General features: G+C 43.7%; 1 protein-coding gene across 1 annotated transcript in view; it reads right to left on the reverse strand.

Annotated features, from left to right (window-relative positions):
- Window positions 1-7,519: 7,519 nt before the first annotated feature.
- The window catches only part of LOC139223882 (prospero homeobox protein 1-like), a 33,951-nt gene continuing 26,123 nt past the window's right edge, over window positions 7,520-15,347 (reverse strand). Inside the window, exon 7 of the mRNA XM_070855896.1 lies at window positions 7,520-7,860. Within this exon, the coding sequence (XP_070711997.1) occupies window positions 7,675-7,860 (186 nt within the window). The 3' untranslated portion in view covers window positions 7,520-7,674. The remainder of the gene's footprint in view (window positions 7,861-15,347) is intronic.

Below are 15,347 nucleotides of genomic sequence, written 5' to 3' on the forward strand. Positions count from 1 at the left end.
ATTTGATCCTAAAAAAATAAGATGTTTCAGTCATGTTTTGGTCTTCTTGCATCCTGCAAGGGAAAACATGGTTTAAATCATTGTGAATCAGCTGCAAGCTTAAAAAAAAAAGTCACCCCTCCCTGTGACACAGATTCTGCAAGCCTCATATTGTCCTGCGTGACCCTTTTTTTTTTTGTCATGCAGGAGGTTCTCATGTGTGACATACATATAGAGAAATCTTTTGCTGCCTCAACATTTAAAAAAGTGAAGGAGATACATTACCATCATTAACAAACTTGTATGCAGGTATGTAAACGCTCCCACAAGGAGGCCTGCTGAGGCGTTATCACTTACCTGAGGCACCTTTATGCTCCACTGCTGCTACATTTACTTATGGGATGTTGAGCCATTTGTCTCTATCACTTACAGTCTCTTTCTGTTCCTCTCTTCCGCCTTTGCCTCTTGACTCCTGTGTCTCGGTCTTTTACCCACACCGGCTTTCTCTCTTCTACTCTATCATTGCCTCCTTTATTCCTTCCTCCCCTCCTCACCCCTTTTCCTTCCCCTTTGTGTGATGAAAAAGTGCAGTCTTGGCGTTTCAGTCTCATATCAAATGCTCATATGCGTTAAGGGAGAGCGAGACAAAGATGCCAGCCAGTGTTACACTGTGTGTGTGTGTGTGTGTGTGTGTGTGTGTGTGTGTGTGTGTGTGTGTGTGTGTGTGTGTGTGTGTGTGCCAGGAGAACATTGCATTGAAGCACCAGTGAACATCTGGCCTATGTGCCAATGATTGGTTGGGGAAGTTCCTCAGGATATAACACTTGAAAATGTCTTGGCATGTTCACGACAACAGCAGTGCAGTTTGTGCAGCGAGTCTGTGTGTGTGTGTGTGTGTGTGTGTGTGTGTGTGTGTGTGTGTGTGTGTGTGTGTGTGTGTGTGTGTGTGACGACTAATTTGTGTGTGACCACGCATTGGTAAGTGATTATATTTGTGATGCGTGTCTGTAAGGGAGGATTGTATTAAATGTGTGAGAAAACTATTGTGTGAGTGCGTTTGAGATGATTGTATCTTATATTTGTGTGTGTGTGTGTGTGTGTGTGTGTGTGTGTGTGTGTGTGTGTGTGTGTGTGTGGTGTTTGTACAGCATTTGTGGGTAAAATTGTATCCTTGTGTGTATGTGTTGGGAGCTTTTACTTCCCACCATTAGCTCTGAACCCTTTTTTTGAGCAGGCGGCTGATTCTTCCCTTGATTACTATTTAGACTTCACTCGTTTACCGAGCGCCATCTCTCCTTTGTTTTATCTCTCCGTTTATACCTTCTGCTTGCTCGTTATTCCTCTTTCTCTGGAATAATTTTATTTACTTTGTCAGTGCTACTTAGGTTCAGAGAGAGGCCAGTAGAATTTTTTTTTTATTTTACTTGTCTTTTCTTGCTTTGTTCCATAACATCTTTTTTATTCTCCTTCACATTTTCATTCTTCTTCACAATCCCTTCTCTCCTTTGTGACTCTCACACCGTGATCACCTAATACTCTCTAATAGGCCACACATGCATGGTTTTGTACGCCGCTGATTGTACATGTGTCTGTCTTGTTCGCGTGTGCCTCTAAAGGAGTTGGTGGCCCTCATCAGTGATGTCCACCCAGTGGTGGCGACGGGCGGCGGGCCGTGGAAGATGCGGCAGGGCTGTTAAAAGTGTTGTTAAGAGAGCGGCTGGCAGCTGTTCCTGACAGGTTGGGGATGGAAGGACAGATGGTGTTTGATTAGCGAACAGACCGATGATGGAAGGAGGGATGGAGGGAGGAATGAGGGAGGTGGAAATGGATATCAGTTAGGAGGGAGGGGAAAAAGAAGATGGAGTGATTCTTTGACTTAAAGATGGATAGAGGGATGAGACCAGTATAAATCAATCGAGGGATGAATGCTTGTTAAAGTACGCATGTATCAAAGAATATATGAAGACAAGCATATGTTTTTGACAAATGAAAGTCTGTTTTTTTTTTACAGATGAGGGATTAATGGAAGGATATCTGGTCAACTGAATGGCTGACATATTACCCAGCAGTCAGAGGAATCAGATCATAAATACAGGGATGTAGGATCTATAAGAGAATGAATTAAGGGGAAAAGCTGATGGAGAGACGAAGGGATGAAGAGCGTGCTGGGAGGAGGAAGTGAAAATGCTGTCGGGGCAGCTGTTCCAAACAACAATTAACTTCATTCACCTGGGTGCCATCTTAAAGAACTGATGCAAATAAACCTGCCGTGCTGGCTGATTAAAGTCTGTTCAATAAGCTAACAGTGATCGTTGCAGCCAGCGATGGTCCGATTCAATCTGTCGTTTATTTGAATGATGTTTTAAAGTTAATCTGTAAAATGAGACATAATTAGAGCAGAATTTAGCTTTCCACCAGGTCAGTCTGGGGTCAGACGGTGCGCTGAAGTTCATCTTGAGCAGCTTGAGAACACAATGAAAACGATATTTAACAGTTATTACAAAGGTTTGAATTCAGCCTGTGCGCAGTCTTGACAAGAAATGCACCTGTTTCCTCTTGGACTCCGCAACTGCATTATATCTACTGAGATATTTACCGAACATCCTTGAGCTGAAATGTTGTTTTTCGTGCTTATGATTCTTTTTGCACATAACGTGAAAAGCATTTGCAGATGAAAGCCACAATTGCTTTGGTGTAAAAATGCGTCTTTGCAGGAAGGCGGCAGCCAAAAATAAACTAGATAGGCATGGAAGCTGCACCGAAATCCAAACATTTGCTTTTTAATTTTCTCTCCATCAACTAATGGAATGATCAACTAGTTGTTTCAGCTCTGCTAGACAGTGTGCAGAAGCTTTGTCTTTTCCTAGTAGTTTTGCTAAATAAGTCTGCCGTTATTGGACGTGAACGTAGAACAATAAATATATACGAGTATCGTGGAACGCTCCGCCAATGTCATGCTGGAAAATGCACGACCTCTCGCCAAAAATACAGAAGAAGAATTCACAAAAACAGGTAGACTTCAGATTTCAAACACAACTTTACAAACATCTGCATCTAAAAACTACGCCTGTGATAATAAAACGATGATGATGTAATCAGAGGGGAATTTCATCTTGCAGGTGAACAGACACATCCATCTCACCCAGATCACTACCAATTATGATTAATTATAAATGTACATGTGTTAGCTCACTCATATTGGTAAACTTCATATACTTTGTCACTGAAGCCTGCTAGCTTAGCCTCCTTCATTTCACACTTTTACACAATTCTAATCCTGAACTAATCCTAAAATGTTATGACGGTGTGAAGCTGAGCTGTTTTTTGTGGCTATTCTCATTGTTGAAAGCTACAGACATCAATGTGTGCCTCACGCCCCAGGCCATTGCATCTATCTACCAATATGGCAGTGGATGTGAATAAAGTGAGGGGGGAAAAAAAAAAGTGTCTCTTTCGCACACAAACACACACCACAGTCCACTTAAACAGCAGTTAACACAGAGAAGACAGTTACAGCTATTAGAATTATGTCGAGGAGAGATAATAAACTCTCTCCCTGTTCCATAATAATAGCAGCCATTACCCAAGATGTGTCACTGTCATTCCATCTCTGTAGACAGTAACTGTGTGTCTGTGTGTCCGTGCGAGTGTGTTTGTGCGCGTATGACGCGGTGATTGAGAATGAAACAATCAGCAGGCCAACACAAACACAGCTGTTTTATTGTTGCGCTGCTCAGATGTGCTTTCACAGGCAGACGGTGTGTGTGTGAGTGTGTGTGTGTGTGTGTGAGATCATATAGAGTAAAGAGTGACCCCACCTCCTGTTCAGCCCCCACTGTTGTAATGAAAAGCTCAGGCAGTATAAGCCAATGCACAGGACCCCCCTCATCTCTCTCCATCTGTATTTCTTTGTGTTTTGTTGTTCTTGAAGCTTAAATCTGCAACAGTTTTAGTTAATTTGTCACCATAATATTAATTTGCGTTGTTGAGGGCTGCTTACCGATAACGCCTCGGGGAAATGACTTAACGATCTCTCGCCTCTCTAGATGATCTCTCCTTTTGTTTTCTTCAAGCAGCTTCAAACTTTGGACTCATAGAGAAACAACATCTTCATTGAACCTGGACACCTTGCAGATCATTTGTGCCATGATCATTATTAGAGTTCTGAATGTATACATTATTGCACACAAATGCTTGAATGTCATCGTTGAAATTGTATAAGAAGAAGAGGTCCAGGTTCATACTTATTTTTGGGGTCAAAAACCTGACCAGGCCCTGCTCACTAACTCCAGCATCAGCTCTGATATCCATAGGGGAGCCACATTAGCCGAGCAACATGCTTACGCCAACTTCAACTTCAACTAATCCGCCAAATAAGCAGCAAAACAGCATTAAACTCAGTAAAACTTGTTCGGGTCATGTACAGCCAGAATCGATCCATCCTTGAACTTTACCGTTTACAGACCTCATTAAGAAAACAGTCCCAGTAACCTCATCGTTACACACACATAAACACACACAACGGTTGTGTTGCGCAGTCACTGTGAGGACATTTCCATCACAAGTAAGCAAATCTGTCGAGTCTTGACATCCTCAGACGGTTGGAGGACGTGAAGACGGCTTTTGCTTCAAACAGCAGAACAATTAGTGCGCTTTTCTTGTTCCTACGAGATCACCAGAGCGAGCATGAGTGAGATAACAGCAACAGCAGCAGCAGCAGCAGCAGACTGGAAGGTGGATTCAGGTTTTCCATGGGTGGGAGTGTTCAACAGGCCCTGCATGTGACCTCACAAGCAGGACCAAATCCAACGGGCATGTGTTTAGACACATTTACTGAAAGATGGAGCAGGAGGAAAGTAGAGGAGGTGGATGTATGATGACATATATATGATTAAAAAATATCAAAGAGCATTTTGCATAATATGTCCCCTTTAAACTTCGACACAGACGTGGATGTAGCCATGTTTAATACACACCTTGTTTTTGTTTTTTTTTCCTTTTATATTTTCTGGGTTTGTAAGAGAGACGGAGAAGGGAGGAAAAAAGAGGCACACTGAGTGCTGGCACTTTATCCCATGCTGGTGATGGTGGTTGGCATTGTGTGATGCCAGTTAGCGTTTGGCGCCAGCACACAGAGGGCATGGTGTGTGTTTGGGAGTGTTAGAGAAGTGGTGTGACAGGAGGACAGAAATAATACCTACGAGAAGGGAAACAAAGAGGAGAGGAGACAGCAGAGGTAAAAAGGGGAAGAGGAGAGAGTAATGTCAGTGATGAAGGGGTGAGACAGGATGAACAGAGGAGGGATAGAGGAGTGAGGAGGATGGTAGGGCAGCAAGGGCAGACAGGCCTTGTCCCTGTGCCTTTGTGTGTGTGTGTGTGTATGAGTGTGTGTCTGTACCTATGTCTTTTTGTGTGTGCGTCTGTCCCTGCGTCTTTGTACTGGCTAATCTAGGCGTCAGCAGCTTTTTGAGGCTTTTGTGCTGACAATAATCACACAGCGCTCCTCTTTTCAATTCATCAGCAACAACAACGAGGGATCACATGTCCCCTATACAGAATCCAGAGAGCGAGAGAGGGAAAAAAAAGAGGGTGAGGAAGAGAGAGGGAGACAGAGGGGAGGGCATGGACAGAGTTAAAGTGGCCATCGAGTTGCCTAGTTACCGCAAGGGTCGATGGCTATTTGGTGTGTGTGGGCAGGCACGTGTAAACGGTCACCGCCCTCTGAACCTCTGCTGACTGCAAACAGAACCGAGAAAAGTATTTTTTTTTTTTTTTTTTTTTTCAAAGAATAATTTATTTCATGTTGCAGTGTGATGGATAAACAATGAGTAAACCACTGGTCAAATCTGTAGCAAGCATTAATAATAATCATCATCATCGGAATAACATTAATAGGAATAATTATTTCCATTATAAATAATAACAATATCAGAGTAATTATTACATCTATACAAGCTACAAATATCAGCATTTTGTCATTTGTCTTTTTTTTTCTGCTGTTAAAACCTTAAATACTTCACACATGACCTGGCCGGTGCAGCTGCCCCTCTTGGCCTCCCAAAGCAACAAGAAAATTCTCCCAAATTGAGGTTTGGCTACTTGTGGTCAAGGTTTTGAGCATAAAAGTGGTATTAAGTTGGACATTTTGACATCTCTGAGTGGAGGAGGTATAATTCCAAGTACAGCTTGATTGTGCCACAGTTACTTATCAGTGTTTTTAAAAAGCGTTAAAACCCTCTGCGAAGTGTGTGTCGCCAAAGGTTGGCCTGTCCCAGAGCACCATGAAGAGTGATTCTTGAATTTGTATCGCGTGGGAATGATGTGCTGCTTCGACAGTGACCTACAAGCCGCATGAAACTGGAATGAACAGTTTGGTTCCTTGTAATCATTACAAAATGAAGCAAACACCATTTAAACAATGACTTACATACAGTACAGTAAATCCACTTAATCAGTGCTATACTTTTGAAAATTTCATAAATAAACCAATAGAAGATGAATCTTCTATTAGATTATCACAGATATATACATACTGGTGTATTTCACTGCTAGAAACTGTAGTACAGAAATTGCAAAAAGATGTTAATTAAGTGGGTCAGGCTGTAGTAGTTTGGTAAAATAAGTGCAGTGTATAAAAAAGCGGACTATCTCAAACTGAGGCTCGCGGATCAATCTGTAAAAATTGGAGTGGTAGTATCTAAATCAGAGACATTTTTAAAGAAGTGAAGTGTTACATTTTTTTTTTGTCTTCTGCTCTGGGCGCCTGAATGCATCACGAGCCAAGAGGGGCGGCCAGGGAAAGGTGGGACAGGGGAGAGCCACACAGTAAAAAAAACACCCAGTACGTCTCAGTACAGTAAGAAGAGGGAGAAGTAAAAAGAGGAGGAGAAAAGGAAGGGAAATAAACAACAGCTAAGTTTGTTTGTCTGGGTTCGGGTGAGGATTTTGGGAATGCTACTGTGCTTTCCTATTCAAGAGGTGTGTGTGTGTGTGTGTGTGTGTGTGTGTGTGTATCTATGTGAGTGACTGAGGGTTCGTAGAAGAGAGGCTGTAAGTTTATACAAAGGAGAAAAAATACAGAAACATCACTTTTTGTCCAAAATGTCCATGTAACTTAAAAACATCCACAATAAAAAGATTCTTATATATTATCTTCTTTACTTTTCAGTTCGCTCCGGGTCCCAAGCAACGGGCTGAAGATTGATCCATCTTCTTCCTCGTCCTTTGATCCTCCAGAGGGGGATGAAGAGCAAACTCGGACGAGAGGCGGAGGAGGAAGAGGAGGCGGGGCTTTCGGCTAGGAGGAGCTTTTCTGTAAGTGCGAGGAGGTCCAATTTCACGGTTTTGCCTTTTATTTATAAAAGTCTCAACATAATTTATTAATTTGAGTATCGTCGGCCCCATGATTCGGAGCCCTCGTAGAAGTCGCTGAAGAGAAATTAATTTTTTGTTTATAAAACATTTTGAGGGTGGTTTTGTCTTTAAAAGATGGGCTGACCCAAAAACAACCACCAGCAGCCTCCCAGTAGAACCACTTCAAGTCTCTGCATCGTGTTGTGGACGTCAAACACCTTCAAACGCTTTTCACTGAAGACCTCAGCCTAGTCTAACTGCTCCTTTGGAGGCGTTTTCTTACAGTCTTCTCATGGTCCTTGGAGGTTTGTCTTGCTCGCCGCGTTTCCTCTCTCACTTTAGTCAGTCATGGAGGAGCTCTTGTAGACAGTTGGGGGATTTGAAGACCTCGGGAACCTCGCTGTCCAGTTTGCAGATCACCTTGTAGATGGCCTTCTTCCAGGACGGGTCTGCGTCCTTTCCGGCCACGATGGCGTTGAAGAACTCGCGAAGAGTGACCTGGGCCACCTCCAGAAATCGTTCAGGAACCTGAAGGAGAAAGAGGAAAAGGAGGGAAAGAGTTAGAAGGAAGAATCATGAGTGACGTGCCTGCTTTAATTATTTGAACTTCGCTTCCAGCGCCTTCTCCTTTCTTATCCTACAGATAAATGCACAGTCCAGTATTCATAACCATACAAAGCTAAAAATACAGAACTACGTTACTTCTGTCTGTGAAAACCTCTGTGCAGACTGGTCAGGTTCTTTAACACCAAACTGGGAAAACCCTTTTGTTTTTGTAATGTGGCACTGCTTATAACAGGAAATGGACTTCCCCAAACTGTTGCCACAAACTTGACCGCAAAACTGTCTAGTAGTACGACTAATGTACAGTAGCATTAAGATGTCACCCTCTGAATGGAATTAAGCGGCCAAACCCGAACAATGAAGCTCTGCATCGTCTATGGACGGGGGGGGGGGGTGAGAGAGAGTTTGCTTTTAGAAAAGTGATTCTGTGAGAAAAGGATCAAAAAATAGGTGTGCATGTGTTTCAGGTGTCCATATATCACTATTCCTGTACCAAGTTCTTCTTCCCCTAAATGTACTTCTCCTTTCTTAACAGCCCCCAGCTGTGTGTGTGTGTGTGTGTGTGTGTGTGTGTGTGTGTGTGTGTGTGGGGGGGGGGGGGGGGTTTGGTGTCCAAGTTCCCTGCATGCACGTGCTGACACTGAATGAAAGATCACACTCAGTCCTTGACAATGGCAGGTGAACAGTTGTCTGTGATCTGTCACAGTCTGCGAGTGTGTGCTTGTTCGAGTGTGTGTGTGTGCGTGTGTGTGTGTGTGTGTGTGTGTGTGGCGGAGTTTAAACGAAGGGATTGCAGGGATCTAGTTGTCCTTTCCACATGCAAGCGTAAATATACTGTCATCATAAGGCTTTGAGTGTGTGTGTGTGTGTGTGCGCACATGTGTGTGTGTGTGTAGGGGGGGGGTTTAATGCTGTGTGTGTGTGTGCTCATAGCAGTGTTTGACAGCAGAACAATGGCACACATGCACACACACACACAAACACACATTTTTCATTCTTTTTTTCTGCCCTTTCTCCCGGGGGCAAGATCATACAAAGACACTAAACAACCTGACTAGGATTCTCTCCCCCCCCTCTTTTTTTTTTTTTCTTCTTCTTTGTCTCTTTTTCTTGCATGCAGATGCACAGACACACACACACACACACACACACATGCGAGGTTGACTCTTCCAGATGAAGTACATGCTCTTATACACCCCAACAAACTCGCGCGCACACACAGAGGACGACAGAGTGCCGTCTGGGTGTAACCCCGTCACGCGTGGCAGGACATGCCAAGGTTAGCCGCCACCAGAACGGATGAATCACCCCCCCCACACACACACACACACACCTACACACACTTGCCCATGCACACACACACAGATACACACTTGCCCATGCGCGCGCGCACACACGCACCCTAAATGATTCCCTGGACTCTCATATACTCTGTCTACCCTCACCTACCCTCTCGCTCTTTTTAGCTGGCCCCTTGAGACCACAGTTATTTCAATGAGGCCCTCTGTCACTGTCTTGCTATAGACACTACTGTACACACACACACACAGGCACACACTCTTTTTAATTCACACACACCAAAGTTTAAACTTCACAGCCGATATGATGCAGACATGGTAGATTTTACACATTTGTTTGCCTTGAAGGAAAAGTTTTGGCCGTCACTCCTCTCAGTTATGGTCACATCGTCCAGCAGGGTAAGAAACAAGTGTTGAGACTGTCAGAATGGTTGTAAACATGCCAACAGTTTGCTGGATCATATAAATCACTTTATTTGGACATGACACTTTCAACATATTGGTGATAATCCCTCATCACACAGGAAATGTTTGCACGACTACAGCAAGCACACGAGGTCAAAGCTGAACCAGCGAGTCCATAAACTGCGATGAATGTTCACAACAAACAGTTTTTTTTTATGACGTTTTGTTTGCGACTGCCCTCAGAATTTAAAGATCGTCTGACTGCTGCTGCGTCTGAGATACAATCTCAGAGGACAGTTTTATTAGAGAGAGGAATGATGGCCGGACCTTCAGCAAAAAAGTCCTCAGTTGTATGAATTCTCCCTTTTGACAAAAAAAAAAAATCTTTAAAACTCAGCAGGTACCAAAAACATTCTGTAATTTTAAAAGGTGAAAACTTCTTGTTTTACCCCTGCAACAACATACAGAAAGAAAGTCAAAGTCAAGCTGCTGTTTTTAATAGTTGCTGTGAAACTGCCCACTGGGACAAATATAAGTTTAAACCTGAGTTTGATCTTGAAGATGAATGCGCCTTTGAGGCATCCTCCTCCTGCTGGATTACATCCCTTCATCCTTTACTTGTTCGAATTCGCTCTTATCTTAAGACAAGCCCGGGCTTTTTAACACCTTCCCAGAACTCTTTTTCTTACTCATTCCTTTTCTTGCTGATGTGAATATTCTTGATCGTTGACTTCTCTTTAAATTGAATTTTGTTCTAGTGACTTTCATAAATGATGTACATCAGTGAATCATGGAAAATCCCCTTGACGCTGCTTCATTTTCCTTTTCCTGTGCGCTTGTTTGTCTGTTTGCGATTGATATCTCACTTGCAAAGAGGTGTGGGGGGAAAAAAACAAAAAGTGCCATGCACAGTAGGACAGTAAGAGATTCAGTGACCTTGACCTCAAAGGGCCCTGGCCTGAGTGCTTTTGTGTTGCAGCGCTGGCTTTGCCTTGTTCAGCACGATGATTAGTGTGTTTTTAAAATGTTTCAGGATGACGTGCGTCATCGTTGCAGCGGCGAGAGGACTCAAAGTGCTGAAACGAGACTACGACGGGGGAGAGAAAAGGACATCGCTGGTCCGCAAAGAGGTAGGAAAACACGAGCGGAGAGAATGAAATGAAGTGGGGAGGATATTGTGTGTCAGGTTGGGTGTCGGCTCAACTGGACAAACACACATACAGACACACACTTGGGTCCAGATGCCCAGATTTGTCTGGCCATCGTAAATCAGTCCAATAAAGAGATCTAAATTAGGCCATCATCAATACAGATGGGTCTGTTTCCCCTTGTGTGTGTGCGTGTGTGTGTGTGTGTGTGATGTACTCCTGGCTTGGATCTTGATATGGCGTCTCGTTGCCAGGAGAGAGAGAGCGAGCGAGGAATGGGGAAAGTGGGAAAGAGAAAGAAAGATAAAGAATAAGAAAGACACTTGGTTCCCAGTAAACATAATTCGCATGATTGCTCCGGTTTGGTGGGTAAATATTGGATGAAGGGAGGCTCAATTACTCTCTCTTCACACACACACACACACACAGATGCACACACACACACCGAGGGACAAGAGCCTGTAAATCTCTAAATCGCTGCCCAACAAAGAGGCCTTCTGGGACGCCCTCCCTCCCTCCCTCTCCCTCCCTTTTCCCCATCTCTCTCCTTTCTCTCATCCTCGCATGCTCTGTCTTCTTCGTCCTCCTCGCCGGTCCCTCATCTCTTCTTGGAAATGTAGACACGAGGAATCACAAGCCTACTGATAGTTTATTAAACTTCACACACGCGGCCTCATCACACTGATTTTAAGAAGTAGCAGTGAGAAGTTGTAAACGTGCCAGAAACCTTCAACTGGTTTTGCTTTTCCTGATGTTTTTACTGACTGCAGTCATTCTCCATTGTGTTTCAAGCTATTGACGTTTGCATATGAAAATGTATCAGTCTTTGCCTTTTTCGCTTCATCAGTATCTGTATCTCTGTCTCATTTACATATATAGCAATGTGAAGCCTTTCTTTAAGTTTTATTATGGGTGGAAAGCTATGGACTCTTTTTTTCAGATACAAAGCCACATTAGTGCTCTTGCAAGCTTTGACGGTTTCACTTTGAACAACAAATCAAATGGTTTTGCTAATTAGTGTAATATATTAAACCGCATTTAACGTAAATATCTGCAGCAGTTTTACGAATGCAGCATTGACTGTTTTCCTGGAAAAAACAATCTGGTGTGTTCTCCGTTTTTAGTCACAACAACAGCAGCAGCTTGTTTGCAGTAAATAGAGGAAGGACGACATCGTCAGCGTGAGAAGTAAAAACACAAAAGAGCGCCACCTGCAGAAACCCAAACCATCACTAGAGAACCTGGAGTGCAGAAACAGCACAGCGATGAGCACTTAGCAACAGTGACGTCTGCGTTTGCTAATTTAGTCATTTTTTACAGTGCAGACCACAAGCACAAAAGGGCAGTGTTGCACTAAAAATTATTTTTAGAGTAAAGGAGAGCCCTTTATAAGTAGGTTACTTCTTTATGGATACACTGCCCCATTTTAACACATCCAAAACAGGGAAAAACTTAAGTTACACACTCATGTGGACCATCAACACTGACATCATTGTCACCCAGAAAATGCTTTCATTTTCCGTGACGACTTATCATCGAGTCCCCTCACTTCATCTGAGACAGTGGGGCACGGCAGCACAGGAAGCTTTCAGCGAGCTGGCGAAATAAAAGTGAGCGAACTCTAGAAATATCTTCAAAATAAAACACGACAAAATAATACAAATCAGTGAAGTAGTGTCAAGGTAACGGCACACAATCCTTAAAGCAGGATGTTTATTTATTGGAACTACCAAAACCGTCCTGTTGTGAATTTAGGACTCAGAAACTGATGAGAATGAGATGTTTTCTGCTGTGAGGGAACCAAAGCCACTGATCAGTATTGGTGATGAGTGGCATGTTTTACTCATCCTCTCCTCTCCCCCTTCTTTCCTTCCTTTGCACCCTCTGACCTTGCTCTTCCTTCACTGCTACTAGCCTTCTCTTCTTCTGCCCATTTTCTATCCAACACATTTGCTCACAGTTTTCCTCTCCTGTCCCTGTTTATCCCCACCTCCCTCCTTCCTCTCTCCCTGCCTCCCCTCCTCTCCTCTCCTCTCCTCTCTCTCTCTCTTGTGAATATAAGCCACTCCTCTTTCTCCGTCTCCCTCTCTCCCTCTCTATCTCCTAAAGGATTAATGCCTTTTCTCTCTTCACATTGTCACCATGAGACTGATCGAGACGCCTGAGCTGTGTGTGTGTGTGTGTGTGTGTGTGTGTGTGTCCTCAGTTGACTCTACCTATTCACCTCCCCATACGTCTTTCCACCTGCCGTTCCACCTATCTCCCTGTTTCCTCTCCATCCTCACGTGCCGTCTTACACAAAAGGAAACACCCACAAGAACACACACACACACACACACACACCAGCCTGTTAAGAAATCACCATATGTATGAATCTCAAGGTGAACAAACAGAACGAGACAGTATTTGCACGTGTGTGTGTTGTTCCTTTCCTCTTCTATTATGCTTGAGGTCTTTTTACCCTCCTCCATTAACGCAGGAGACGTTGACAATGTTTACTCAAGTGTGTGTGTGTGTGTGTGTGTGTACACGTGTTCTCCGGTCTAGTGTGTTGTAAAGTGTTTTTATGAGTTCAGGTTTGTGCGTTACCTGATCTTTGTTGTTTCTGCTCATTTGTGCCCTTCAAACCATCTTTCTAGTGTTGCTGCAAGTTGTTCCTCAATTTCAGATGACCCCCCCCCCCACACACACACACACACACACCGACACTCGCCATTTTGTTGCCATTCATCCTCTTTGTGGCCTTGAGGTCCACTTTGCTGTTGGTCAGTAGAGTATTTTTCTATCATCAAGACAATACTGGAACTCTTTCATGTGCTGCTCCTTCTGTGGACTGAGCAAATGCTCTGTGTGTGTGTGTGTGTGTGTGTGTGTGACTGAGTGGACATATCATTTTTGTGCCAACACACAAGCATCTGCTTCCTTTTTCCTTCTCTTTTCTCTCACTCTCCCTCTCTTTCCCTGCTATCAGGCCTGGCTTTAGTCACAACAGCCTGGCAGGAAAACATGAAGACACACACTAACACACATCCAGATTAGGGACTCTTCTCCTTCTTCGTCTTTATCTTTCTACAGGAACTTATCAAGGGAAATCATACACACACTCATAAATAACACATGTATAATTTTTAGGTTTTCCTTCTATACTGTAAATATAGACATGATTGTCTGAAATTACTCTGATGTACTCAGCAGCCATGGTGGACAAACGCCTCATATTGGTCTTTCATCTCTTCTTTGCATCCCTATTTGTCCTGTTTGAATCTTTATTTAGTCTTTATTTCTACATACATTTACGCAAACGATTCATCCATTCAATGGACACTCCTATTTTGTTTTGGTTTGAGATGCCAAATATACACACCCCTCCTGCATGCACACGTGAGTGTCAGCCTCTGTTCCTCTCCGGCTGCCACACACACACTTGCTGACCGTCTATAACTGTCCTCCTCAAGGTTAATTTTAGTGTGACAGACTTCTTCTGAATCTTAAACATTTAGGAGCATCTGATCAACACACAGGCTGCTTCTGTTGTCACGGTCGGGGGGGGCAGCACCGCAGACATAGCAGTAGCTGCAAACGCAATTCACACCAGTAGGAAAATAGGACTTGACACCTGACTTGGTGCTTGAGAACAAAAAGTTTTAACACAGCTCTGCAAAGAAAACGTTGAAATGCTGCATCAGTTTGTCACGATTCAGAAACGTGAATGACTTCCAAAGTGGCTCGTGAGCGTGGCTCGTTCAACGATGCTCTCATTCAGGGGAGGGAGAGAGGGACTCGTTTCTTTTCGTGTCATTTCTCTAGCCAGGGAATTCAGTTTGGTTCCTCCATGTTCCTGCTGCACATAAATAGCACAGACAACAACCTGCCGTTTGACACAGTCACCCATATTTGCACCAGGCAGATAGCAGCCAATCCATAGCGAAGCTGGACGGACAGCGTGGAGAGACCACAAAAAAACAAACCAATCTTATAAATGTTGGTTAAACTACTGCTTGATGGTAAATATATTATTCTCATTCTCATCCTCGTCGCTCTATTGTGGCCAAGGGCTCGAAATTCCTTTTCCAGCTGCCATTTAAAGTGTGAAATTAAAGGTGAAAGTGGAGACTGGGGGTTCCTCCAGGACATCAGCAATATGTTTCCTTTCTCTGCTGCTCTTTTGTCAATCAGTCACTGATCTCACTGTCACCAGGACAATGGCAATAAAGTTTCTCTTTGTTCAGACTGCATGTGACCGAGAGGAAGGGTCTGCGTCCTGAGATTGCGTCTGTGTGTGTGTGTGTGTGTCCGTTCTCGCTATCTAATGTGTGTGTTTATCTTCTTTTTGTGTGCAACCATCGCGTGTGTCTTCGTATCTCGGCGCACTGCAGTTTGCATGTGTCAGTTCGTACACGTGCTGTGCTTCCTTGGATTGGTGTGTGTTTTGTGCTTCCTTGTGTGTGTGTGTGTGTGTGTGTGTGTGCGCGTGTGCAAGTGTGTGTCACCCATAGCGGACAATAGCCTGGGTCATCTGACTGAGAGGCTGCAGACCACTAGTATCACATGACGGAGGCTGAAGGCCACGTCTTTGTTACCAGGCCTATTGTTAACGCTA

This window comes from Pempheris klunzingeri, chromosome 24 (assembly GCF_042242105.1).
Source record: "Pempheris klunzingeri isolate RE-2024b chromosome 24, fPemKlu1.hap1, whole genome shotgun sequence".
In the NCBI taxonomy this organism is placed as follows: Eukaryota; Metazoa; Chordata; class Actinopteri; order Acropomatiformes; family Pempheridae; genus Pempheris; species Pempheris klunzingeri.